We start from the raw sequence: 27,996 nt of genomic DNA, 5'->3' as shown, positions 1-27,996 counted from the left end.
TGGTAAAGCATTGCAAAATAGAGGAAAATAAACTGTTAAGGCCATCTGCAGCCTTAGCTGCAGGTTTAGAGGGTAAGGATAAGAAAGGGTTTCAGTTTAAGATGAGACTTTAGAATTGGTAGAAGTGGTGTTGGTGCTGGTGATGCTGAAAGCAGTGACTGATGAATTTAAAATGCTATTCTATTAAAATTCAGCATGACTAAAATCTAATCAAGGCAAATCAGGTCACGAAACATGTTTCAGTTAACAAATTCTGAATTATTGAAATATAATCATTAGGCTTTGTTTCTTTACCCCAAGAAGTATATGTAGTTGGATAAACCACTGCTGAGTCAAAATTAGGCTATAATCTCAGTCGTGGAGGCATCAATTGTGATACAGTTACACTGTGTTTAGTTACATGGTCATTATATACTTTGTCCTTTCTTACAGGGTTTTCTTACATTACACAAGTCTTCAGGCTCTTTCTCCCAAAGGTTCTAAGCAGCTGCCTTAAGAACACATTAAATTGACTTAAAGCATTGCACATGAAGATCTCAAAATAAAATAAAAAAGCAATAGGCAAAACCACCAACAAATGAAAGAAATCCAAACAGCTCTTAATCTTACTCTTTAATTTCTACATGGTAGTGTGCCAAATAAGATGAAATACAAGCAGAATAGTCTAAATTGTTTACACAATAAACTTAGCTTTGAGCTATCACTCACTTGGAACCAGTTAAAGCTGATAAACTGTAATTGAACATGATAGTGATAGTCTTAAAAGTATTAGAAATGGCTAGTAAAATATATTTAAAAAAAAACCCCTTGCACTCTAAACCCTGCAGTTTATGTTTTTGTTGCTTCTGTCCCAGATATTGAAAAACTGGGGAGTGAGGAGCCACGCACTTACTCCTAGGTCACAGTGTTTCTGGTTGAATGATTGTGGTTGTTGGGGTTTTTTATGTTTGTTTTTATTGGTGTTTATTTGGTTTTGTTTTGTCAGTAAATCTTACAGAACATATGCAATTGTGTTACAATGTTAGCAGCTTAAATCTAATTAAATCTAATTAAAATCAGTTCATTGTATTTTTTCGGGGGTTGGAGAATATTCTTTTTCTGTTTCACGGAGGGATAAAAGACTTCCCACTTTCATATCGGAAGATTATTGTTGCAACAAATACAAGAACTTAGAGCTGGACAGCAGATCTGCTATTTTCCACTCGTATTATTCATACGCAGTGTACAAGTAAAGATGGGTATGGGGCAGTGTAATGTGTAGATAAAAGCTAGTCTGATTGGAAACAGATTTTTAAAGTCTGGAAAGGGAATGTAGCAGTATGTCTAACAAAAACCAAAGTCCTCCAAACATGCAGCTGTTCAGTGGAACAAAAATGCTTAATGCTTTTATATGACACTAGTGGGTGTGACTTAGTAGTAAGTCAAAGTATAATCTAGCAGAAGAAGGGAAATTTTCCTCAAAACAGCAATACAAGTAAAGTAAACCCCAACATTTGCCATGCATTCTGGGGCAAGGGAAAAGAGGCAGATTTTTTTTGTGTGTGCGTAGCTAGCGAGGAGTAAATACTTGAGAAGAGGTGGGATGGTTTCAGGCAAAATACGAGTACAGTTGAGTACCTGAAAGTAAATCCACTCCTTTTTCTACCTTCTACTCAGGATAATTTTATGCTCACATAAATAGCTATTCCAGAAACCATAATTTTTTACATCTAACATGTCATCTAATGCTAAAATGGCTGGGCTTTCCCCGCATGAATAACTTAAAGTTGGGTCTTTTCAGAATTTAGTGAGTAAATGAGAATTGGGAAAAGAATTTTAAATCTGCATATATAAGAAGTAGTCCTTTGATACTGCTTAATGTATTTTAGTTGTAACATTATTAATTTTCCATGCTTCAAACTTTGGAATATCTATGTTTTCATCTTAATGTGTACATTCTCCCTCTGCTACCCAACTTGGAGCTGCCAGCATTTGTCTGGTAAATATAAAGACAAGTCAAATGCTTACTTAAGGGGAGAAAAGCAACATCCAGGCTAAGAAAAAAGAAAACCAGAGAAACTTACTTTCAATCTTCTGTGTTTAATTAAACTGTACCTATTACTTCCTTACTGCATTTTCACTGCCAGTACTGCACATTCTTGTAACATACTTAAGAGATGATGAAAGACAATGCATGCAGAGGTGACATAAGAAGTACAATGCTGGACTTAATTTCATAGATACATAGTCATTTGTTGTGGGAAATGTCTTCGAATAAGAGAAGTATTAAGAGGGGACAGTCTCCTAAGATACTGGTTGTAAATAGAAGTTCTGTATCTGAATTTAGATTGACTTGGTGAATTGCATCAAATTATTCCTTTAATAAAGTATGATTGGATTTCAGAGTGGTTGTGGCTTCCAATTAAAATGTCAACTTATTATTATAATGTATTGTTCTAAAATGTTATGTAAAACAAGGTTCTGGAAAAGGGTGTTTGTTTGTTTTGGGGGAGAGTTTTTTTTTACCAATTATCTGAAACATAAGCATTCTTACAAGTAGAATGTAATCGAGTGTAAACTCTTCATGGAAATTACAAATTACAAATTACAAAAACTTGTAGCTTAATGTGCCCCATATCAGAAGAAGAATGTGCAAATTTTCTGAAAGGCCAAAAATCATAAGCAGTATTTTAAAATACTTCTGTTCTCATAGGTATCTGCAGTTTTTACTGAGCAGGCAATAGATAGTGGGTATAGTTCTTGTCACTGAATTAGAGACTTGACTTCCATCTGCTTTTCAGGTTTGAAGTCATATGCAGGTAAGAACTGATCCCCAGAAAAATCGTAGGCTGATTGTTTTCATAGTGGTTTCCATAAGGCAAATTCCATAAGGTAGCTCACGTGCTTAAACTTGTACAGAGCTACCACACTCAGGAGGGGTTTTTGTATTTGTCTGTCTTGGGGAAAAGTCAAAGGTGGCCATATTCTGATAGCCTAGATTTCACGGAGCTTAGCAGGTTTTTGGGGGTGCACACTTGTGTCATACATGTTCTGTGGCATGCATTGGCAAAGAGGGGCTGCACAATTAATTGCTCTTGTGGTCTGCTCACTTCTGAGACTGCAGACACCTATGAAACAAATCAGTCTGGCTTTCTGATTCTCTAATGCATTTTTTTTCTGACGTAAACTTCTTGGTCATGGTCTTGTGTTGTTAAATACAGAGGTTCGTTTAAGTATCTGAATACAAGTATTATGTATGTGTCAAAACACATTGTTTCTCTAATCAAAGACTATACATATTCACAGATGAGAAAGAAGAAGGAATACTAGGTAGCATACTTCTGCCTAGTTTTCAGATATCTGTGCTTTCTGCTGAAGACCATATTAACCGCAAATACGCCTTTAAGGTAAGAGAATCAATTTTTCAATTTAATTTTATGTCAGAACTCACTTGACTGAGTTATTATGCAAAATAATATTTTACATAATATTTAAAATTAAATAATATAGGATTGACAGGCAGCTTCGGAGAATTATTTTTGCGTAATACACTAGCAGAGGATTCAAGTATTTAGCCTGATGCAAATATAGATGTAATTACTAGTATAAGAAAATGGGTGAATGTCATTTAGTAATCTTTTATTTTTAGTTCATCGGTGTTAAATACTGTGTGGAGCTTTAGAATAGTAGACTGCATCTGCAGCTGGACTTATTTCGCTAATGGAAATTCTTTAGTTATTTAGATACGAAGTATCTTTACATATAAATAAAAATGAGGTTTTATTATCACTTAAATCATAATATTTCATGAATCATTTAGGTTTCACAGCTAATCTTTTCAATCATTATGTAAATCACTCTACTAAATATTTTCTCTTTTTTTTTTTGTGTGTGTGTGGTGGTGGTGTTCTATGAGCTCCTTTTGGCTCTTCTTTTAGCCTCCTAAGCGATACATCATTTATTTACTATGGTAAGTACAAATTAAAACTTATATCATTCAGACTGCAAAAAGCTATGCCAAAATCTTGCTTATAATAATTATATTTATTTGCATTAACAGATAGTCAAGACAGTTTTTAATAGCCTGAAGAAATTTAAGGGCTTTTTATTCAGTGTATTAATGAAGAAGCAGCTATGATTGAAAATTATAGGCAATTATTTTGAAAATATGAATGCAGTGACATAGAAACACTTAAGTATTCCTTCCAGTATTTTTTCTGGTAATACGATTTGCAGAAATTTTACTATAGAAAACATTAGAGTGAGTATACAGTAACATTATTTGCTTCTTTTCTTTTACAGAATCTTACATTTTTATTGCAATGACCATGTCATTTCCAATCAGGCAGCTCATCCAAACATGAGGACCTATTATTTCTGCACAGATACAGGGAAGGAAATGGAGTTGTGGATGAAAGCCATGACAGATGCTGCACTTGTGCAGACAGAGCCTGTAAAAAGGTAGTGTGGATTGACAAAACAGTGGCACAATGTATTTCTTTCTCATATTTAGTTTGCTTTATTTAAATGAAAGGGTGTACCTTAAAATATAGTGTAAATCGGCTGAAGTAATTTCTCTTTATATTGAAGATCCCTTACTAACGTAACAATGTTGTATAAAATTTCTAAGTAGCAAAAGTAATCTAAGTTCTGTTCTGAATAGGGATGCCTTGAGTGTAAGGGGCTAGAAGAAAAAAAAAGACTGCTTCCTTTAGCCAGTGGCATCAAAAGAAATGCAATGACAAATACTATGTGCAGGCATGTTTGACTTCCCCTGCTCTCCTGACTGAATAGGAATAGCAGCTCAACTGGTGGTAGTCTTGGGCCTAAACCTGTCATTAAGTCTCAAATTCAGAACTGTAGTTTCTGGCTAAATTAAACAATTGTACCTATGGGCAACCTGTGAGGAGCTATTCTTCATCATCAATGCTGAGAAACTTTGCTGAGAGGACATCCTTGTAGTAGAAAACAATGTGAAAAAAAGTCTATATCCATGAAGTGTCGTCTTCATAGAATCATAAAATCAACTACGTTGGAAAAGACCTTTAAGATCATCAAGTCCAACCATTACCCCAGGACTGCCAAGACTACCGTTAAACCATATCACTGAGGGCCTCATCTACACGATTTTTTGAACATTTCCAGGGACAGTGGTTCCACCACTTCCCTGGGCATCCTGTTCCAATGCCTGATCACCCTTTCAGTGAAGAAATTTTTCCCATATTGGGAAAATTTCCAGTCTAAACCTCCAGTCTAAACCTCTCCAGGCGCAGCTTGAGGCCATTAGGTCTCTTGTCCTATTACTTGTTACTTGGGAGAAGAGACCAGCCACCTCCTCTCTCTATCCTTCTTTCAGGTAGTTGTAGAAAGCAGTAAGGTCCCCCTGAGCCTTCTCTTCTTCAGACTAAACAACCCCAGTTCCCTCAGCTGTTCCTTATAAGACTTGCGCTCTAAGCCCTACCTTCATAGTCTCTTCCCGAAGAGTCAATGCTCTATAGAAGATATTTAGTAAATTATATAGACAGATGTTACGTTATTACTTGCGACATTTCTTTTAACATAAGAAGCAATCTAAAATGTTAATGTAGATAACCACTGTTTTGTGCAGTTCAGGAATACAACTGTACAGTCATGTTTGCTGCCTCAGAGCCTGTGAAGACACCAGTGAGCTCACGCTGGTACTCAGTGCGGCTTTGCAGGCTAGTTGTCCTTGGTTGCAGTGCCATGGCTGTTCTAACAAGACAGTCAGTGTAGTCCACTGCTGTGAAGGGTGTTCCAGACTCCCAAAATGCTTGGCAATGCATTTCTGCCCCACTCTTTGAGCTGCAGTGCCTGTTCCAGCACTGATGTCTGCCTATTTCAGGTGTTCAGCAGTGTATAAAAAAAGTGGGGATTCCTAATACAGCTGAGCTTACCTGACACATTTCATCCAACTATATGTGCACCTGCAGTCTGCCTTGCATTGCTTCAGGTGCCTATCTTACTCCTTGTTGAATCGGTATAGAACTCTAAAGAAGTAGAAAAGCACTCGGCAGCAAAATCAGTAGTTTTCTGCCTGGATATCACAGGCAGAATGGGTTTGCCAACAGCCAAAGCAGTGTCAGAAACGCAACAAGAAAAGTGACTTAAGTAACACCATCTTATTGGTTTAATTCAAGAAGGAAACCTTAGAACAAACCAGAAGTAAATGTCACCTCTTTTAGAAGTTTGTTAGTAACCTTGAAATAATTACTTGAGAGAAAATACATTTCAAGACCAGTGTAGTCTCAAAGCTTTCATGTCTGTTAGCAATAACAAGGTAGAAAATCCTTTAGACATCTGTTTTCTAAAGAATCCATCTTTTGGCTATTAAACCAGTTCTTAAAATGAACGATGTAGCAGGATGTGATCTTATCCAGAAGAAATAGTGGTTCTTCCCTGTAAAAAAAATCTGTTAAGTATTAAGTATTTTATTACCTCATCTCTAAGTAACCTAAAGTTTGGCGTGCAGATCATTTATGCAGCTCTAAGCATAAATGATTTTGGTTCTGTCAAATTCAGCCAGTGCCTTTGTTCCTCAGTTCTGTTTTTTCTGGAGGTTCTAACATGATACTGAATACAGTTTTCTAACAGACTAGATACTTATGATACAATAGCTAGAGTTATTAAGAACTTACTTCCTTAAATATTTATGCTAGCTGATGTTGGGCCACTCTTAAGTGCTTGTTAATATAAATAGCCTGATGATAAGTCAGAGTTTTTACAGTATAGTTCTTTAAATCTAGTAGTCAAGGTACTTCATTGCTTATGATACTCTGGAAAGTCAAACCCAACAGTCTGTTAAATTGAGTGTTTCATCTTTAAATCATTTCAGAGCTACAGTCTCTATTTTTCTGAGGATGCTAGTTCCTTGAAGAGAAAAAAAAAAAAAAAACAGGAATATTTAAAACATGAAGTCGTGGGGGGGTTTCCTGGTTTTCCATAAAATATTCTTGCTTTCCATAAAATATTCTTGCTTTCCACATACAGTTAGCCACATAATACAGAAATAAGATACTGGGGTGAGAAAATAAAAATGTAGCCAGTTCTTTTTGAAGTGATCTGCAGTAGCAGCAGAAAAACTGGCATCTGATGTATAACTGCAGGATAAGGCAGATATTATTTGGTCCTATTGACTTAACTGTAATTACTCCTGTCTGAACATTTTTGTTTTAATTTTGCCTAGATAGTAAATTCAAGTTTAATAATATACTGAGAGACCTATCATAATAATTAAACACAAATACTTTAGTTAGTGAAGAACTATTTAAGCTTATGAGTCAAAATATGAGCTCAAACAACCTCTCTGGATTAGCAAAACATCTTGCTCATTCCATGCTGTATCACTGCAGACCACAGTTAAGTTGTATCTGAGTATCGATTGCTTGCTAGTACCTGCCAACATACTGATTAATTATTTTTACCCTAAATGATGATTTCTCTACTCTCCCATGTTTGAGCGTAAATTTTCTATCCTTTCACTGTCAGCTGTGTCTGCTAGGGCCTTTGTTTCTTCTGAGTGATGCAGCATGTACTAAGAGAAGACTATTTTTATTCCCCTCCTTCTAATGTAGTTACTTTCCCTGAACAGCATAAGCTAGGCTGCCAAAAAAGCACTTGTTAGCATAGCGACATCCACAGCGGGGGTTTACTGACGTCACGGTGCTTGGAAAAGATGGCTTTTTCTTTTCAAATGCCTCTGCCTGACTTTGTTAAATCACAGTCCTCACATCCTTAAATCATGATATTTAATTGCGTGCCCCCACTCGACCCTTTTAGAATTATTTATTTATATAAAGCGGCAGAAAATAGTACTTTTCTTCTATTACTGTTCCATACATATTATTTCTGCTTGGTTGTAGGTGTCTATAAATTGCATTCGGTATATGCTGAAAGATGTGTTCAGTGCTCGTTCTCTTCATCTTCTCCCTCTCATATCATCAAAATACCCTTGTCGTGGTTTGAGCGCAGCCGGTAACTCAGAACCACGCAGCCGCTCACTCACTCCCCTCCTTTTTTCCTCCCCCCGCTCCTGGAGGGATGGGGAGGAGAATCAGAAGAATGTAACTCCCGCGGCTTGAGATAAGAGCAGTCCAGTAACTAAGGTATAATACAAAACCACTATTGCTGCCACCAATGATAATAATGATAAGGGAAATAACAAGGGGAGAGGATACAATTGCTCACCACCCACCAACCGATACCCAGCCCAACCCCAGCAGCGATCTGGGCCTTCTGAGTAACTCCCCCTGATTTATATACTGGTCATGACGTGCCATGGTATGGAATACCCCTTTGGCTAGTTTGGGTCAGGTGTCCTGTCTCTGCTTCCTCCCGGCTTCCTCTCCTCCCTGATAATTCTTTCCCATTTGGATCCTTTGCTGTGGAAAGAGATCTTACATGGAGTTATCTGATTCGGTAAACAAAGTTAAAGGAGAGCCCAGGAGTCTGTTTGGATGTCAGTCATTCAGCCTCTACACCATCACAAAGAAGGTCAAATATAAATGCTTGTCTCTGCTGTGTATAACCATAGTAACAAGTAATACAGCACAGAGATTGCACAGAAAAACAGTTGTGTAATCTTGGTTCTTAATTAAGACAGACAGTGCAAAATAATGTGATAGTGTGAATTGAAAACTGTGCCAAGTCTTGACTTTGCTACATATCTGATGACTGTCCTTAGAGATGCCACTCTCCCTCTGCACCACAGATTTTCCATCTGTAAAATGGCAACTGCTTCTCTGCTGTAAAGCGCTTCAAGAAAAATTGGTATGAAGTGCTATATAAGGAGTAGGTGGTACTATTAAGGCATGTTGCATATATTAATGCCCAAGTTTAGGATTATTATTTACATTTATTTGTAAATTCTTGAGTGCTGGCTGCAAACTGAAATTTTAACACCAACACCCTTTGAGTTGATAATTGTGGAGAATGGAGTTTTCCATTCACTTTCCTGTTCAGGGAATTCCTTTAGTTTGTGGTAGAACAGTGGCCAGTGTGGCTTTGAGGTGGGAGCGAGGATGTGAACAGGTATTTTTTTTCCATAAAGAAACATAGGCAGATATATTTGGTCTTGGGAACAGAGAACACCTCACTCTTGAATGGTGTATTTTATAGATGTAATATTTTCATTCACAATATCTGTGACGTGTACACTTTCACATCAGCAGCTAAGGAATAATCACTGAAAGAAGAGAGCTATTTTGAGCTATTTATATTAATAGAGTGAAGTTTGGAGGACTTCTATAACATTATGAAGTATCGAGCAGAGATTGGGATCATCAACAACTATGTCAGGAAGTGGCATGGGGAGAAAAAAATAACACCCCCTGTTAACATGCAAAGTGCACAAGCCTTTCATTCTAACTGATATATACTATGCAGAGGACATTGATGTCTTGCTGTTTCTGACTCATAGGTTTAAAATGGTGTACTTGTCAAGGCAGGAGTCTCTGGATTCCTTTCACATCATGGAGAATTCGTAGCAAGAGTAGGGTGATAATGGGAGGTACATTTAAAGTGTCCAAATTTGAAGTGTCCAATATTATTAGCAGTAGGTAGTATTTTGTAAGGACCATACAGTTTTCAGTCCCTTACGTATTTGGTGGGGTTCTGTCCCAAATAGTTGTTGGCCTATTGGGAATTTATGGCTTAAATAACCTGTTGGGGAAGTGTAAGCATGTTGGACATTTAAGCCTCTTGTTCAAGACAGGGTAAGCAAAAATACTTACCGCTTTGTATGTAGTTAGTTTGCTTGGAATTAGAATATTTTTTAGAGGAGCAGTCATACTTGTGCTCTTGGGCAGTTGTGTATGTAATGGCCTTTTTACACACGGATAAGGCACTTGAACTGGACACAGTTATAAAGATGAATAATGCATTTGCAAAAACAGATGCAAAACAATGTGAAAGGTTAATTTGAAATAAAGTTTTTTTTTTTTGTTTGGTTTTATACAGAGATATAATCTTAAAGAATTGTGTCTCTTCCTTTAATTTTGTCCTGTAAACATTATTCAAAACATTTTAGGGTTTGGATTTTTGGTGTTTTGTTTTGGGTGGGTTGGTTGGTTGGTTTTATTTCTTTTTTTCTTGTGATTGTTGTTGTTGTTTTTTGTTTGGTTTTGGTTTTTCCTAGTAAAAAATGGTGGGGGGAGAAGGGAGGTGTGAGGGGGAGAGGAAGTCACTATCTCATCTCTGTGTTCAGTTCATGTCCCAGTATGGAAAAAGATACAGCTTCTTGATGTTCTGAAATCTTAAAAAGAGAGTAACTAAAAGAACTGCATACATTGAGTGCTTGTGTAAGCACTGTAAAGCAGTAACTGTTCTAAAAATACCATTATTTTTGTGGTACAGTTCCCTAAGTCAGCAGCAATTTTCCCCCTTAAAATCAAGGAAGCCACAGTTATTTTCCACAAAGCGTATGCCAGCCAAAGTGATAACATACCAGAGAAACCTGATTGATGCCAGTGACCATGGAAAGTCGTTTGCTTTCTCTAAAGGAGCTCATTATATGTTCAGTTCAGCAGTACTGTGAATCACAAGCTGGTCAGCAATGTAATCTGCTACCATTTTTAAAGATGGCTGTAAAAATAATCTGAATTTCAGGCTGTTGACATGTGGAAGCTGTAGCTATTGGATCGTCACTGAATATTTTTACTGTTTGAATGTCCAGCCCTCTAGGAACTGAACATCCAGGTTTTCAGGCTCTGGCTTTATTTCCTCTTGTGCACATTTTTTCTAGGTGATTAACTGGAAGTTGGCTTTAAAAAGTTTACCCATGTTGTAAATGTTTTTAAAATAACAAAGAAATACAGAAGCCTGGAAGAAAAAACATTCTCACACTCTCCAACCAAAAAAAACCCCAAACAAACAAAAAACCAAACCAACCGAAACACCACCACCCCCAAACTAAAAACAAAACAACAACCACCAAAAAAACCCTCAACCTGTCCTTGATTATTGTGAAAATACAGCCTAGATTTTTCCTTGAAGAGAAAATTTGCTGTAAAATACCTGGACCAGGGATTTACTGAAATAATCCTGATAAACATCAATATATTCACTTTGCAATTTTTATCTGTATTCTTTAATGAATGTTTTGTTGATATTATAGCTTGTCCTATATTCCTTTCCAGAATAGAAAAGTTAACCACTGAAAATACACCACCTCGAGAGGCGAATAATATTTCAAACCATCGGGTGCTAATTAAGCCAGAGGCACACAATAACCAGAAAAATAAAGAAGTGAACAAAAATGAGGAGAAGAAAGCTTTGGAAGCCGAAAAGTATGGATTTGAGAAAGTTGGGCAAGATAAACCATTAACGAAAATTAATAGTGTAAAGCTAAATCCTCTGGGATCCGAATATAGGACTTTACCCATAAGTGCAATTCAGGCTGGACACTTCAGACCAGTTCATTTGAATGGGTCTGAGAATAAAGCTGTTGGGCTTGTCCTGGCAGATGCTGGAGATGGAGGTCAGCACAATGCGGTTCAGTCACATATGGAGTCTGAACGAGTTATGCAGAGAACTAATTCAATGCTGCAACTGGAACAGTGGATTAAAATACAAAGAGGGAAAGGACAAGAGGAGGAAACAAGAGGGTAAGTACTGTGTAATGATTTATTCCCCCCCCCCCAGGCTTTCTAGCAAGAAACTACTTAGACTTGTACACTGGTTCAATTCTTTAGGTTTTGGTCTATATTACATAAATATATAATTCATTGTTCTCTGTAAGAAGTGGCTGGATGACTGCGTGGAACAGATTTATTACAGGGGTTTTTTTAATTAACACTTGAGTGATTATTTATAAATTTATCCATGTTAATAACTTAATAATGGCCAGAAACCCTTTTTGGGTGTTACAAATTTCTCTTTCCTAGCAGAGAGGAGGTGTCATCAATCATAACAATTCTTTTTCCTCTTAAAATCTGTTCTTGAAATTGCCCTGTGTTCTGCGTTTTTGTTCACAAATTCTTGTAATAATATATGATTTAAAATTCTTCAAAAATATTCCAGGGAGCTTTTAAACTTTAAACAAGCTTTAATTGAAGAGAGTGAAGCTTTACCTAAGAGTAAGTCATAGAGATCTAACTAACTTGATGATTAGAGCTTCTCTTCTCATGAAATCAAACACCTCTCGGTTCTAATATTGAGTTCCAGTGCTTATTCCTGAAGCTTTAAAATTATGTGTGAATGATTGACAATACTGAATCTTGTACCAATAGCAGTTTCTTTGTTTGACAGGAGTGTAGGTACGTTGCTTCCAGGCTGGCTTAGATACACAGAGTATAAATATAGATACTAGGAGTAAAAAATTAGTATAAATTAGATACTAGGAGTAAAATAGAAAAGTTCTTAATATTACCTTAAATAGGAAGTATGGAGATGATATCACAGGAGATACTTTTAACAGCTGAAATTAGGGAGTTTGCATATAGATAGCAGGACACAGAGCTTAAGTTAGAGGCACGTTCAGAAAATGTGTTTTCCACAAATTTAAAAATATGGGGGTTGAGGGCTTTTCAGTTTTTGCAAAACTTGAAAATTTTATGTCAGTTTGACTTACACTTGCCAAAATTGAACGTTTCCTCATTGCCTTTAGTCCTTAATGAAATATAATTAGGAATTGTTAATGTGCTGTTTCATGAAATACTCAACGTAAGTAGTGTGATCAAGTTTGAACTTGCAATACAGACAGGGAGTTGCACACTCTGACATTGGTTTTATTATGCATGCTTGCGTAATGAGAACTGAGAAGGCTGTTTGATGCAATTAGATTTTTTTAAGTTGACTGTAAAAGTTGCAACCGCACGGTAGAAAGTTGAATAGCTGTGCCATTTTTCAGTTGTGAACAAATACAAGAACCCTAAAACTGATTTCATTGTGGGAATCAAATAGAGGGAAGTACTGTTAACAGTATGCTACTAATTAACAATGTCTTTGCCTAAATAAGGGGGACATTGATAGCACAAAGGGTATGCTTTCAAATGCTGTTCTACATAAAGGTAGCAAACTGAAAAAGCACTGGCCTTGAGCTATCTCTTGCTTTGTGTGGAAGCAGCCTTGAATAATGATCCAAATTTCTAATATATAAAGATGTCTTTAGAATGTGGTTTCATTTAAATTTAAAATCTTATTCAGGCTGCCAGTTCTGTCTGGAGACAGAAATTTAAGTAGAACTGAAGTTGGTGAATGAGACTAGAAAGAAACTCCAGTTTATGTTAAAGCTTAAGGTTGGGGTGAGAGGCTAGTGAGGCTTTTTGTAGTAAGACCTGTTCAACTCAACTTGAATTTTTGAGAAAAGTAGTCTTCACTTAATGGGGAAGAGTTACTGACTTTTAAGAAATATGCTTTCCGTTTTATCTGTCTCTCTAATGTGTTAGAGAAACCATGGAGGACCAAACTGAGTTTCTCTGGTGTGTCAGACTGAAAAAAAATTTAGAACTTTAATACTACTAAAATGTTATCAAACAGGTTCAATTAAATAACTATATGTAAAATAGGAGCTGTTAGCTGTCCTCAGTATGAAATGAAAAGGATTCACTGTAAAACTACTAATTTTTTTAGAGGAACAGGCTGACCCCTTAGTAGTTTGATCGACTTGAGAAATTAATGACAGCAGTGTAGTTCTTAATTCTTTAAGCTGTTATCAGCCATTTCCATGGATCTAGACATCTAGTTTTGCAAGAGCCAAACAAACACAACTGATGCCTTGAGGAAGAAAAACCTTTTTTAAACCAAAAATAAAATTGTTGTTTTTTAATAAAAAATAAAATCATTCCACCTCAGTATCATATTATTGAATTCATTTTGCACAAGCCAGTTATGAGTAAATGTTTTCACTGCAAGTGGCTCACTTGAGTGGTCTTTCTCAAATGTGGAAAAATACAGAAGGGTTGCATGGTACTAAGGCTTTTTGTGGCTGCTAACCTAGGATGTGAGCCTTTGTCTCCCCACCCTGCCCATGTGAGCCTCATTCTAAATAATAAATGCCTGCTGTACAGCACCAGCTTTCAGTCTTTACCCTGCCAACCTTTGCTTGATTTGCATGTGGAAGTTCAGTATTCTGGGCCAGCTGGTATTTTGATTCCTTAAGATGAAGGGCTACTCTGAGGTTTCAGTCTGAGGGCATTCATAACATTGCAAAACTGAACCCTTAAAGATTTAGCAGCAAAGTCGCTTTCCCATATAGTCCAACTCGGAAGCCAGAACCGGTATTGCTACCCAGCAGTAATCCTAGAGACAACCTCTAAAGGTGTCTATAAACTCATGTGGAAGCCTTTTTTTCATATGGGAAGATTTGTAGGAAGCTATTTATGATGACTGTTGCAGAAATATTTTGCAACTTTGCACACCTCACAGTGTGCATGACTGCTTGACTGGCTGCAGCAGTCTCCCCTTGTGTGCGAGGTGGCCACAAGCTGGAGTACTGTCTGGAGTTGCTTTTTGGCTTTGATTAGAATGACGTTTTTGGAAATTGACACTGGTGAATCTGTTTTGAATTCATCAAATGATGTGAAACAAGGCTTAATATTGAGGCAGTTGGGCTTTTTACAGTTTTCATGGTTTACCAATAGAAGATGAGTATGCTTTCTTCCTAGATGTTCTTGAATGTAAGTAATTGCATGCAGACTTTAAATTGCTATCTTTACATAGCAAGAACTTCAGACAGCTTTTCTTCAACTTGTCCAGGTTGTTTAAAGGAGCCAACGGGATTACACTGCCCATTTAATTAGTAAAATGGAAGAGGAGCTTCAGTGAGTGAAGTGTATCTAGCTACCAGATATCTTTAGGAAAATACCAGGCTTCACCATACCCATTTGTGAACAGCTAAAATAATACTTTGAAAGTTATAAATTGAACCAAAGGTATCTTGGTTGGTTGTTTTTTTAAATATGGAGATGGACAAAAGCTCTTATCGCTAATGGTATGTTGCATGAAGAAATTTAGAGGTATTTAAGCAAGTTTTGCAACAGAAGAATAGGATGTAGAATCCATTTCCTTTTTTTTTGTGAGAAGGGAAGGCTGTCCCATCTACAAAATGGGGGTAATACTTCATTATTTCTTGGAAAGCTTCAGAAACTGTAGCAGATTTTGTATGTAAAGCTCTTTATAATAGTTTTCATTTACAAAATGTTGCAGGTGGTCATATTCAGTTTAACTATTTTCAGTGAAAAGTGAGTTTCACCATTGTCAGTTTCCTTGATAGCTATTCCATAGGGATTTAACATGCATGATGCTAGTTTACTTTTCTATTTGCCCTACACCATGTCTTTAATTATGGCACTAAGTCATTCAAAGCCATCTTCAGATTCTGGTGCCTGGTGGTGGCAGGGATTTTAAGTTTGAATGTCTGGGGTGTAGCTAGAAGCTGCTGCCCTCTGATGGCTAAATAAAGTCCCATTTGAGATCAGACTTACCTCTGGGCAAGTATCAATCATCTATGTGATCAGTAGCAAAAGGCTTTAAGAGGTGCTCATCTGAATTTTAGATAAGAGTTGAATGAATCAATGTTTATGACCTACATTTGTCTTCTGAAAAAAACAATAAATGCTTTGTCATGCTTAGGCATGCATTGATACTCAGTATGGAAAATTCTGCATTTTAACTAATGCTGAGAGTTCCTGTAGCACTCCAGAATTTTAATGTGGCAACAAATTAAAGAGTAAGCCTTTGCATTCATATCCAAGTTGAAAACCATTACAGTATTATTATCAAACTAAGCAATATTTCAGCCTGGAGAAGAGAAGGCTGCATGGAGACCTCATAGCAGTCTTCCAGTATCTGAAGGGGGCCTATAAGGATGCTGGAGAGGGACTCTTCATTAGGGACTGTAGGAATAGGACTAGGGGTAATGGGTTTAAACTTAAACAGGGGAAATTCAGGTTAGATATAAGGAAGAAGTTCTTTACTGGAACAGGTTGCCCAAAGAAGTGGTAAATGCTCTGTCCCTGGCTGAGTTCAAGGCCAGGTTAGAAAGAGTCTTGGGAGCCATGGTCTAGTGGGAGGCGTCCCTGCCCGTGGCAGGGGGGTTGGAACTGGATGATCTTAAGGTCCTTTCCAACCCTAACCATTCTATGATTCTATGATTTTGCTCCTTGTTTCGCTTTAATAGCTGATACGGAATGGCTTGTCTTTGACAATTGCAGAATATAATTTCGCTAGACAATTACTGCAATTTTTTCTTGGTCTGCTGTTAAAAAAAATAATAAATTTTTATATCCATTGTAATCACTCAAGATTTTCTTAGGGAAACAACAGGAGGGTTTTTTCACTTTCCAAAAAGAGAACATTTAAAAGGGGCTCATATGGAAACAGTATAGAACTTCAAAGCTTTCAAAACTTTGACCTATCCAGCATATAGACAAGTTACAAGATTTAGTCTAAACGTGACACTACTACGCTGTTAGCTGGTAAAGAGATGTAATATGGATTACATAATCAAGCAGCTAATCAGAGAGAAGATCCAGTTTTGGCTGCTACAGTGCATTCAATCAGTACAGTTGATACTTTAATTGTTGTCTTGATTTTCTTGCATGCTTTTAAAATGACACTTGTAGTATTAAAAAAAAAGGTAAGAATTAGCTAGATAAACCTAATCAGCATTGGAAAACTTTGTATTGCCTTAATGTTAATGCTGTCCACTAATGAAAAGAAAATTTGTGTTTCAGCATAATCTCATACCAGACGTTACCAAGAAACATGCCAAGCCATCGACCTCAAGTTTTACCCCGGTACCCAGAAGGCTACAGAACACTGCCAAGGAACAGCAAAGCACGGCCAGAGAGCCTTTGCAGTGTAACACCATCAGCTTATGACAGAGCCATAGGACCAGTAACAGCCGAAGAAAAACGGAGGTCAATGCGTGATGACACAATGTGGCAGCTCTATGAATGGCAGCAACGCCAGTTTTACAATAAGCAAACAACTCTTACTAGACACAGTACTTTAAGTAGCCCAAAAACTATGATTAATATTTCTGATCAGACAATGCATTCGATTCCCACCTCGCCTTCTCATGGTTCAATCGCTGGCTTCCAAGGATACTCCCCACAGCGGACCTACAGATCAGAAGTGTCTTCACCTGTGCAAAGGGGAGATGTAACTATTGATCGCAGGCACAGGACGCATCATACTAAGGTAAAAATACTTTTTTTAATCATTAAAAATCTTATTTACAAGGATTTTTTAATAGACATACATCTACAGTTGCACTGTAGTACATTTCAGTATGATTAAGTTACATCACTGTTTTCGTGGAGAGAGGTTTGATTTTTAAAAACATTTAAGAATCTAGAGTTAGTAAAGAGGTATTTTTCTAATACCTTAGGTGAAAGCATGTTGTCCTAATATTACTGGCCATGATATCATGTTTCTCTAAAGGAAAGAAAAGGAGTCCAGAGGCAAATTATTCAGAATAGTTTGTTGTATGTACAGAAATCTTTCTCCTTTTTAGCTTTTTTTAGCTGGAACTCTGAGAGGACTGAAAATCCCGGATTTCTTTCCATGTGCTGTTTTCAATTCTTCAGCCACAAGCTTGGCTGCCTTGGGTGGCAGCAGAAAACTGAGTGCAGCTATTTCTTTTGATGCCTTTGAGTTATTAGGGAGATCACTAAAGATCAGAGTCTGTTTGCACACAACCTTAGCACTTGACTAGTGTGACTTTGCTGGTCTTCATCAGTAAGGGGGAGACATGCAACAATTGTAAACCTGGCTGCCGTATGTGGCTCTACTGTATCCATCAGGCATGTGTTATGCGTGATTTTTAATACGTTGGAGATAATTACATAAAATTACTCTTTCAGTTGGATGTAAAACTAGTGTTTGTATAGAAAGTTTCTGAACACTTTTCTCTCTGGTGTCCATGTTTCTTGATGCAGGGAAAAAAACCATCCTTTAGCTATGTCTTAAAGCAGTTCAAATAACTTCCATTTGGTTACTGAGTCTTGGATTTGGAAGTATTTAGGTCCCTATCTACAAAGAAGTAATTTTGTTTTGACATCCTTTATGTCTCAAAAATTTAGTAATCAGTGCTTCTCACACATCTGAGAAATATCACTAGCATCAGTGCATGTGTGCACTTGTCCTTTCAGCCATGTTTTGCTTTCTGATATATTTTTTCCTTGTTGAAACACTTTATGCTAGTATTTCATTTCATATTTACTATCTTTTATACAAGATTTGTTTGCCTTTGGTTTTTCGTGCTATTTGGTTTGTATTTGTTTTTGTTACACAACTAGCTTCTGACATTAACTTAAAAACACAGACCTGTTTTTAAGAGGTGGGTAATAAGGAGACTGACTGTTTGCAAACAGTAGGGTAAATTTAAGGTTTAAACCCCATCTATAGAGAGAGCTTAGGTTTTCAAACAGCTTTCAATAGTGGGCAAAAAACTAAAATTGTTGCTTACACGGGCTACCAGTAGGGCAACAACTGTGAGGGAGGATTGTTAATTTAATGAAAGATGAAAGCTGGAACATTTCAGAATTTAGAGGTAAGCTACTTATGTGTCCTAGATAGTAGATCAGCAGGGAGCACGACTAGCCAAAACCAGCACAAATCATAGCAAATTTATCATGATTGTGAAGTTTGTCATGGCTTGACTTGAAGTTGGCTTGACTTCTTTTTTTAGCATTTAATAGGTTTTGAGTCTTCAGGTAACTATGGATCATACTGTGCTGTTTTGTTTTTGTACAGCATGTCTTTGTGCCTGACAGAAGGTCAATGCCAGCAGGTCTGAGTTTACAGCCTGTTACTCCTCAGAGCCTCCAAGGCAAAACAGTGAGTTGCGTTTTTATTTGGTACATCGGGGGTTTTTTTAAGAATAATCGTTTAAGCATGAAGAGGCAACACTGAAATTCTATTCTATTCAAAGATTGCAATAAATGTAGCCTTTATTTTAATTATTATCAGGGATTTTAAAAGGAAATAAAGTAGTACTCTGTGGTTCCATTGAATTCTGAGAATATTGTGTAGCCACTGAGTCCAGATTTTCTTTGAGAAATACAGTTGGGTGGGTTTTTTAAGCATTTTTGATACGTTACAGAAACTCCTGGGAGAAGGTAGAATACATCACAGAACACTTATTTCTCCGTCAATTATTTAGAAAAATCTTAGGAGTAAAGTTTACCTTTTTTGGAAATCTTAAGGATACTAAAATTGCTTTTGGTAAAATTGTGTCCTTTTTGACACCTCCAATTTTACTGTGGTAGAGCTGAAATTCTCATTGAAGTTATTTCACCAAAGTAATAGTGGTGAATGCTGTCCACTTTCCTAATTGAAACATAACACTTAGACAAAAGCTTTGAGATCCTAAATTTATGTGATTTCTTTACCAGCTGTTGTCTCCTTTCTGTAATCTTTCTCTGTCCATCTGCAATGACTGTTTGAGAGTGGTATGGAGTAATAATACAGATTTTGAATCATACTGTGGGCAACAGCTCCCCAGTCAATCCTTCCACTGCCTCGGCCCCTGTTTCTTGCACTTCCAGCATGAATCCCTGGCACCTTCAGCAACTTAGGGGTTGGCCTTTGGCAGCTGGCGCCTTATCTCTGTGCCTTGTCTTCTTCGGATGTTTCTTTGGGTTCAGAGCCCCATCAGCTCTTCTGGGCTCTGCTCCTGGATCTGGGCTTATGAGTGGGGCAGGGGGCAAGGAGGTCCAAGCTTTTTCCTGTAGAAACCACAAGTCCTGCCCGCAGCACAAGCGTTGCAAGGGCCAGAAGAGGAAACCTGTAGGCAGCTCTTTAAGCAAAATTTTGTGTTGTGATTGTTGCAAGAGTCCCAAGAGCTGTATCAAAAGCACAGCACTTAATGTCAAAAATGTTTGCAACATTATGAATCTCTAGAGAGGAGTGGGAATTACTGTTCGATGGGCTCCTCTATGGAAAAAAGTTTGCTTGCAAACAGTGGATTTAAGTACCATTAAATAGTTTATTCCTAATGCACTTAAATTGGGCTTTTGCAGAATATTATGAGAAGAGTTTTCATCTTGAAAAAGTGACCCACTTTTCCTTATGCTTGAAGATGCTACTTTCCCTTACTTCTAAAAATAAGGGGTTTTGTGCGTTGAAATTACGTTAATTTTCAGACTGAAAGCATTGTCACTGATTTTTGGAGAGAATTTGAAAATGTCTTGTATAGCAGTCTACATTCCTACGCTTACTCTCTGAAATTAGATATTTTAAATCCAGGTACTGAATGAGTTCTGTAAGAGGAAGATTGACCATTAGACTGTTTGGTTTTGGTGTTGGTTTTCTCCCAAAGCAGATGGTTTTGACAACTGAAGCTATGTGGAAATCCCTTGCTCCCTCTCGTGGGCTACTTTGGTACAAACTCACAACAGTGCCAGTGCCACGCTTATTCTCAGAAATTTTTCTTCTTTATTCTAAGAAACTGGTACTCGTTTTTCAGTAATTCAATATGTGGTTCTCTGGACCTTTTACTTCTTTGCTTTGGGGAAATTCTGTGACTGTGGGAGAGAGCAAGTGGTGGTTTAGGGGTTTTCTGTGTTTGGGGTTTGGTTTTTATTAACGCACAGGACTGAGAAAACCAAAATGCTGAATGAATATTTAACCTCTTATAAGACTGACTTCTGGAGAAGTGTAAGAAACAGAAGCAAACAGGAACATAACAAAAATACTTGTTAAGTGTTGGATTTTTTTCTCTGAAGTATTTCTAATAGAAATGGTTCCCGGGACTGGTTCAGGTAGTTTCCCAAACTGACCTAAATTGATCTGTGTGGAATTACCTGACAAATACCCATTGGAGTGTGACTTTATTTCTATTACATATATAGTCTTGGGTTTTAAGTACTACTGTTCATCACTTCCTAAGGCTGTATTGTACATCTCAGTCATAAAAGTAAAGCAGTAAATCAGCTGGTAGCCTCAGATCTCTTGAGGGTGAGATGGAAAATTACTTTTGTCATGCTTGTGCAGTATTTTGTGAAGGGTGATTGTTTCTGATGTAGTACAGTTACTGTGGGGTTTTTTTTTAGTATTTTTACTCCTAATTTTGATGCATGCATTTGAAAAATTATTTTAGAAACTAAATCTTCCTGAGGGCATTTTTTGATTCTTTCACCAAGCTGAAATAGCTGTCCATGTACAGGTAATGATATCTTAAGGGCTGGAATAATCTCCCCCTTCACTTAAGTCAATATCATCAATTTGATATGCATGTCAGGAAAAATTTGAGGACTGCATAGACTTTCTCCTACAAAATCCTCACTTGTTTTTGTCCTTTGTTACAGAATGGTTCACTTTTATGGCATTTGCAGTATTGATTGGCTTGAGTAGTTAAAAGTTAACCTTTCGTTATGTATTTGAAAGTGGTCAATTTGGGGAAAAATGGTCTATATTGTATCGCTGTAGAAAGTTTTTGTAAGAAAGATACTAAGAACCCTTATTTTAATTAAGTGATGTTTAGGATACCAATTAACCTTTTTTCTACTCTTCGGCTTCTCACACTGCACTCCTTCAGCCAGAGGAGCTCACGCTGCTGCTAATAAAGCTGAGACGGCAGCAAGCTGAACTGACTAGTATCCGGGAACACACACTAGCACAGCTCATGCAACTAAAACTTGAGGCCAGCAGCCCAAAGGTCAGCTATAAAGCAATGTGTGTCATGTACCATTCTCACTAACTTGTAGTCGTTCATTAATCAAAGTTTACATTGTACTGTTAGTGCAACATTTTCTGACTACTATGGGAGTAGAACAGAGTAACATTGATTCTTTGTGTATGTGATGTTCTGCTATTAACCCTTTGAGGATTTCCTCATAGCTTTTTGAAATTAGCAGAGTTAAAATTATGTAGGAATATTTAAAATATTTTGTAGTTAAGTTTAAAGGTTCTTGATCTATTGGTATTATAAACAAAATTAGTAGTGATAGATCATGAGATTAATTTATTGCTTGTAGTGCCTTGTATCAGACATAATCTACTTCTAACTTGTGTACAAAAATCAGGACATGTTTAAAATACAGATTTATCAAAGGGTTTATAGTCATCTATGTAGTAGACACTTACATGAGCATAATGTATTTTATATGTAAAAGCAAAATGTGATGTAATAGATGTAGTAGTTCATAGTCTGATTCATGGCAAACTTTCATCACTTCTGTTTCGGGATCAAAACTTTTTCACCAAATCACTTACAAAAAAAAAAAATGCAGATAAAAGCAGCATTTTATTTTTATGTAAAACAGAAAGATCACTGCCTAGTTTACGTCTTTTAAAGCTCTTTTCATGCATTCTGCGCTTTCTGTCCCTTTCCTTTCCCCCCTGACTGCTGCCTGCTAGAATGAGATTCTTTCACATCACCTTCAAAGGAATGCCTTGTATTTGGATCATCAGGTGGGATTTGCAATTTTCTTGTGTGTTTACATTTCTTAATGCTTTTTGCCTACTCCTGCCAAGCTGGAAATATTTGGGGAGAAGGATTTTCAGTGTTTTTTATGAAGTTGGATGTTTAATACGTGCAGTTGTTAGTAGCACAGAATATTTTAATCGGCTACAAATTTAACATGTAACAGAAAAAAACATTCAATTTAAACCTCATCAGAATACAGTAGCTACTCATTACTTTTTCTCTTCATTTCCTTCTTATGATAACACGAACTATAGCATTTTACCATCTTTAACCAAAGTAGTAATATATTTCCATTCTCATATGACACACATGCAGTTTATAGAAAATTGGTGCTTCAGATAATTTTAGTTTTTCAAATTAAGAAGAGTTAGATGTTTCTGCAGGACATGAAACGAAAGAGAAGTCAAACATGAAGAAGTGTTTTAAAAAGTCATAGCCTGGCTCGTTACTACTTTTACTCAGTTATTTCTTCAAGATTTATATAAGAATAAGGTTTTACTTCTTTACCATTTCTGATAAGTTAGGCAGGGAGGGTACAATTCTGTCTTCACTAACATAATCGATTGTCAAGTGAAGAATGATCAATGTTCAGTGATCAAATGGGACTTCTGTTGAAGTTGTGCATGAGAAGTTTTTAAACGGGAACATTTTCCTAGCACTTACAAAAGACACTTAGTGTCTTTTGTACTTAGAAGAAATACAAGCAATAGGTGTCCATTAGTTACTAAAGTACAAAAATCGCTACAGCTTTTTCACCTAATATTCTTTATTCTAATGAAATTTTTCAGCCTTACACTTAAAACCAACTGTTGTTAGAATTTTTATGTCCTACATTTTCCTGCAATAGGATTTCAGTAAGTTATTAAAAATCACAGAGACACATGCTTGGTTCACCCAGTGACTTTATTTTCCTGTTGTATTTTGGAAACAACGTGTGAATTGTGACCAATTCAGTTAGATTGCAATGCACTGCTGAACATCTCTGTCTTGTTTTAAGGGGCTACAGGAGGTCCAAAACAGTAGGGAAAAACTGCATGCTAAATTTGGCCAAAATATTTTGTCCAACTCAAATATTTCCAGTTTATAATGTTTTGGAATAAGGGAATAATTCTGTCTTCAACAACGTAATTCATTGCCAAGAAAGGATAACTGTCCATGTGAAGTGTAAAGCCATGTACTGTACTGTTGCTTGATTAGCCAAGCTTGTGAGTATAGTAGATCAGATTAAATGGAGACAATTGCCTATGTAGAACATACAAAGTAATAAAAAGGATTTTCTTTTTACTTGCACCTGATAAAATTTAGAGATGTAATGTGATGTGATAAACATTAATTTAAGGAAATGTTTGAATCATACAAATGTGCCATAATTGCCCCTACCAGAGATACAAGAAATCACTGCACTTCTTACAGTAACAAATCATTATCAAGTCTAAAATATATCACCTTAATAAGTTCATGGAAGAGCAGGTTAGAATACTTGTCCCAGTTGCTGATCAGGGTTTTTTCCCCCTGGTTTGAATATAATACTGCCACTTACCGGTATGAAATAAATCCCCCTGAGAGTCTCTGCTTTGTACCCAGTAATTACAGTAACAGTAACAAGAAGTAGGAACATAATTTTTTTCAAATAAAAGCTAGACATGCTTTTTTCTTCTTTCTAAATAAAGCCATGGCAGGAGCTCCCACTTTATTCTTTCTGTTACTATGGAGAATTCCATCAAACCAGTTTTATAGTACACTTCTGAATTTTATGTTGATAGTAAAACTTTTCTTTGGCTGAAAAACCATTTTCTACTGAGTTCAAGCTATCTTTGTAAAACTCTCCATGCTTGTTGTTATATTGATCTCAGCATATCCCAGGTTGGTTTGTTACAGTAGAAACTCTACCAAATTTCATTTAGGTTTTTCCTTTTTTTTTTTTTTTTTTTTTCTTCTCCTGTTTTGTTTTGGGTCTGGTTTTGGTTGTTGGGGTTTTTTTCCTCTCTTTCTTTAGTCCTTTTTTTTTTTTTTTTTTAATGGCTATTTATGTAAATAGTTTAGGTGTTAAATAGTTCATATACTTCTGTTGGTTACTTTAATTTTTTTTTTTTCAGTTTTCAAAAGATGCATAAAAATAAACAGAACTTGAACAAGAAGTTGACAAGGGGTGAAGGTCCCACAGCCAACATCCATGTTCTCTTGTTGCTTTGCTTCTGTTTTCTCCTCTTCACCACCCTTTTTCTGAGATGCTGAAGGTGGTTCTGGGGAAAGGTAGTAACTTAAGAGAGGCTGGAATAGTAAAAGGGAGGTTGGATTGAGCTGACAGATCTCTCTTATTATATTTGATATATTCAGCCTAAAATTCTATGTCCTATATTAGCAACATGTAGGATACTACTCTTGTATTTTTCAAGTTATCTGTAAAAGGTAGAGTCAGCTGACCCAGCCACCACTGTTGTTCTTTCTGCTTCCTTTTTTCCCTTCCCAGAGGAAGAAGGGAGGCTCAAGGACAGGGGTTCCATAGGGTGAGAAAAAGACTGCGCTGGAGGCAGCATTGCTGTAAAAAGGCAGGAAAGAAAAGTGCTTTTTCCTTCTTTTTTTGGATAGAAGGTTAAAGAGCAGAGAAAGTTGGGAGAGAAGCTTGGTCAGGTCCTATTGCCACTGCTTTTACCATCAGGAAGCTTGAGAGGAAAGGGATGAAACTACCAGTCTGAGTTCAGTCTTTTGTCACCCATAATATACGGTCTTATTTCATCTGTGAGGTCAACCGTTCTGGCAGGGAGCCACAGTTCCAGCTGATCGCTGTCACCACAACAGCACATACTGAAATGTCATCTGCATAGGGTGTTGCCAAACATGGAAGAGAGTTCAGGAAAAGCAAGAAAGGGAAAAATTGTCAATAACTTGGATTTACAGCTGAAAACACGAAATACCCATTCAGATGCTCACTCATAAATAATATAGCTGTTCGTATAGATCATAGGTCAAGGAGGTGATTTTTCATTGTTTCCAGCTGGAAAATGGTTTTATATACTACATCAGTAAAAAAAAAAGCAAAGATAAAGCATCACTTCTGGAGAGAAAGAGTTACTTACTAGAAGCAGAAAGTGATAAAGCCAAGACTGCTAGATGTTGTTGGTTGCTGTGTTGCTGTGTGGCATCAGGCAGTTCACACTTCAGTTTGCTTATGAGAATCTTTGGTTTCTGTAACTTCTTTAATTGGAGACACTCTATGAGAATAATACTAGGACCTAAAAGGTCTCACTTACTGTACAAAAATAATGTTGGGCTTTTCCTGAACTGAAAGAAAATCAAGGTTTATTTGTTATGAACAAGCACGTATTTTTTCCTTGCATTATTTATTCGACATGAATAGTATCCAACTTCACTTTGGGAGTAGCCTCATGATATAATGCTTTAAAAACACAAAATAGGCATCCTTTTCACCTTTTAGAGCATGGGACTTGCCATTGTGTCCCATCTAACTCTGGTTTACTTCGCCAGTTCTTCAGTACACATTGCCTTCTGTGTGCACTAGCTTTAGTTAATGGAAGGTTTGTGACAGATACATACTCCCTCAAGAAGTTAACTTCTCAGTAGTTAAATGTCAGTATTTTTTAGAAATAATGTTAATAAAGAGGGGAAAAGCTTGCTATATTTGACTGCTACAAAGGCTCTTTGGTTGAATTCTTTACAAATTATCTGTTTTCTGATCTTGGTTCTGTAAGGGCTTAAGGAACTGGAGCTTTTCTGGAAATAATTTTCAAACAGTGTTAAATAAGCACAGTGAAGTGGCAGTAAAAATATTGGAAGAAGCTCCATAAATCAAAGTTGGAACTGGGTGGATGGTAAAACACTACTTTAGAACATGTTTTGATCAAATCCACTTTGTTTCTGCTCTAATCTAGATGAAAACAATCTTTGAACAGTTCCACAGAAATTGAGTTGTCTGTTACTGGTCAGAAAGGAAGAATTTTAAATAATTTTTAAAAATCATTAGCCAAAGAGCCTGAAGCTGTTGAAATCCTCCTAATAAAAATGCATCCAAGCCAGTATACTCCTAATGAAATATTTTAGCTTCAGGGCACTTTTTCCTTTGCAAATATTTCAGTTGGCTATAGTTAGATTGCTTGGCTTTGGACCTTATTGTTGATCTTACTATTGAGATATCTTTCGGTATCACTCGGTGCACCCACTTTATGGGCAAAATTTTAATGTAAAGGGAGAACAACTTATTGTGTCAGGTCTAGTTTTCTGTTCATGTATACTGTAGATGATGGAGCAAATGGGAGGAGTTGCTTGTTTGGTTATTTTCCTGCCTTGAACAAACAGAGCATCATGAACTTGCCTTCCTAAGATAAGGTATCCTTTATTTGGCGATTACCTTATCAGCTGATCAGACTTTACTGTGTATAAAAAACAAAAACAACAAAAAGATTCTCTAGCTATAACAAGAAAAATGTATTTCCCATGAGAAGAAAAGAAAATCCTTCTCCAAATATAAAAGTTAGGCTTTGTCCTAAATAATTAGGGGCAAGAAATTCCAAAAGGCATCAAGAACTCAGGCTGTCTGTTGCATTTCAATTCTGTGAAACAAAACCTTGCTATGCAAATTGATGGTGAGTGCATATATATATACACACACACACATATGAAGATCATAAATATTCATACACACACTTCCTTCCTTTGTAACCATACTTGAAACAGGTATTGTTAAAGTTTCCAACAGGTCCTAAAGTTTCCAAGAAAAATAGGAGGGGGATTGTGCTTTAAGTGACTTTTCAGTTTATTTTGGAGAGGAAAACTATCTGTTTTCATAATTTTTCCCTTACTGTTAGGAAAGTCTGCTTTCTAGAACCAAAATTCCTATACTATTTTCTGTGTTGCATACTGTTCTGAACTCCTAAACGTTTGCATTTTTTACTGTAAAAATCAAAGTGTCTAGTTTTGACATTTGCACACATGTCAATAAATACTAATCATTGTAGAAGATGTCTGTCCAGTTCCTGAGTAGTCTCACACCTGTGTATGGGGGTGGATAAATACAATGAGTAATGATTCAAAGTTCAGTGGAGAATATAATGGCATTTTGTGATACATGAACATAAGTCTAGCTTCAATATTCAGAGGCTGGAAATGCTTATATCTTTTTAATGTACATTGAGTTATTAAATCCATAATTTAAAAGGTTTTCTGATAAAGGTTTGAGTGTTCCTATTGCATAATCTGATAATACTTTTCATTTCAATATCGTGCAAAGCCAGGCTTCTTTTAAGCATTTTTATTTTTAAAAAGGGAGAGTGTTGGTGAATAAATATTACATTGGTTTTGAGAATTTATGTGGGTTTGATGCATTTGCTTGATATTATAAAACTTTTCAGATGTTGATATTACTGAATGATGGAATATATAAAAAGCATGGGATAAAATGTAACCTACTGCATTATTAGAAAAAATTAAAGTAGAGGCTATATTTTACAGTGTCGTCTTTCAAATCTAGCCATGCTGTAAACTGATGTTTGCTGTATGCTCCTCCTGATTTGAAATAGATGAAAGAGAATGAACCTTTAATCACCATGGTTCACACTATGATTGAGAACTCGGCGCTAAGACCGCAACTGTACCAGCAAGTAAGGTCT

The 27,996-nt window shown here is 36.6% G+C and overlaps 1 protein-coding gene across 21 annotated transcripts in view; it reads left to right on the top strand.

Annotated features, from left to right (window-relative positions):
- The window catches only part of PLEKHA5 (pleckstrin homology domain containing A5), a 169,130-nt gene that overhangs the window by 112,321 nt on the left and 28,813 nt on the right, over positions 1-27,996 (top strand). For 10 of the 21 annotated variants that reach the window (XM_030478399.1, XM_030478400.1, XM_030478394.1 and 7 more), the window contains 8 exons: positions 3,286-3,386; positions 4,325-4,440; positions 11,133-11,600; positions 16,671-17,139; positions 18,697-18,780; positions 21,482-21,601; positions 22,303-22,356; positions 27,907-27,987. In XM_030478399.1, the coding sequence (XP_030334259.1) occupies positions 3,286-3,386; positions 4,325-4,440; positions 11,133-11,600; positions 16,671-17,139; positions 18,697-18,780; positions 21,482-21,601; positions 22,303-22,356; positions 27,907-27,987 (1,493 nt within the window). The remainder of the gene's footprint in view (positions 1-3,285; positions 3,387-4,324; positions 4,441-11,132; positions 11,601-16,670; positions 17,140-18,696; positions 18,781-21,481; positions 21,602-22,302; positions 22,357-27,906; positions 27,988-27,996) is intronic. The other 11 variants (XM_030478402.1, XM_030478412.1, XM_030478398.1 and 8 more) reach the window with 4 other exon arrangements.

The sequence above is a fragment of the Strigops habroptila genome, chromosome 3, assembly GCF_004027225.2.
Source record: "Strigops habroptila isolate Jane chromosome 3, bStrHab1.2.pri, whole genome shotgun sequence".
Taxonomy (NCBI): Eukaryota; Metazoa; Chordata; class Aves; order Psittaciformes; family Psittacidae; genus Strigops; species Strigops habroptila.
This window is presented reverse-complemented; position numbering and strand designations above follow the sequence as displayed.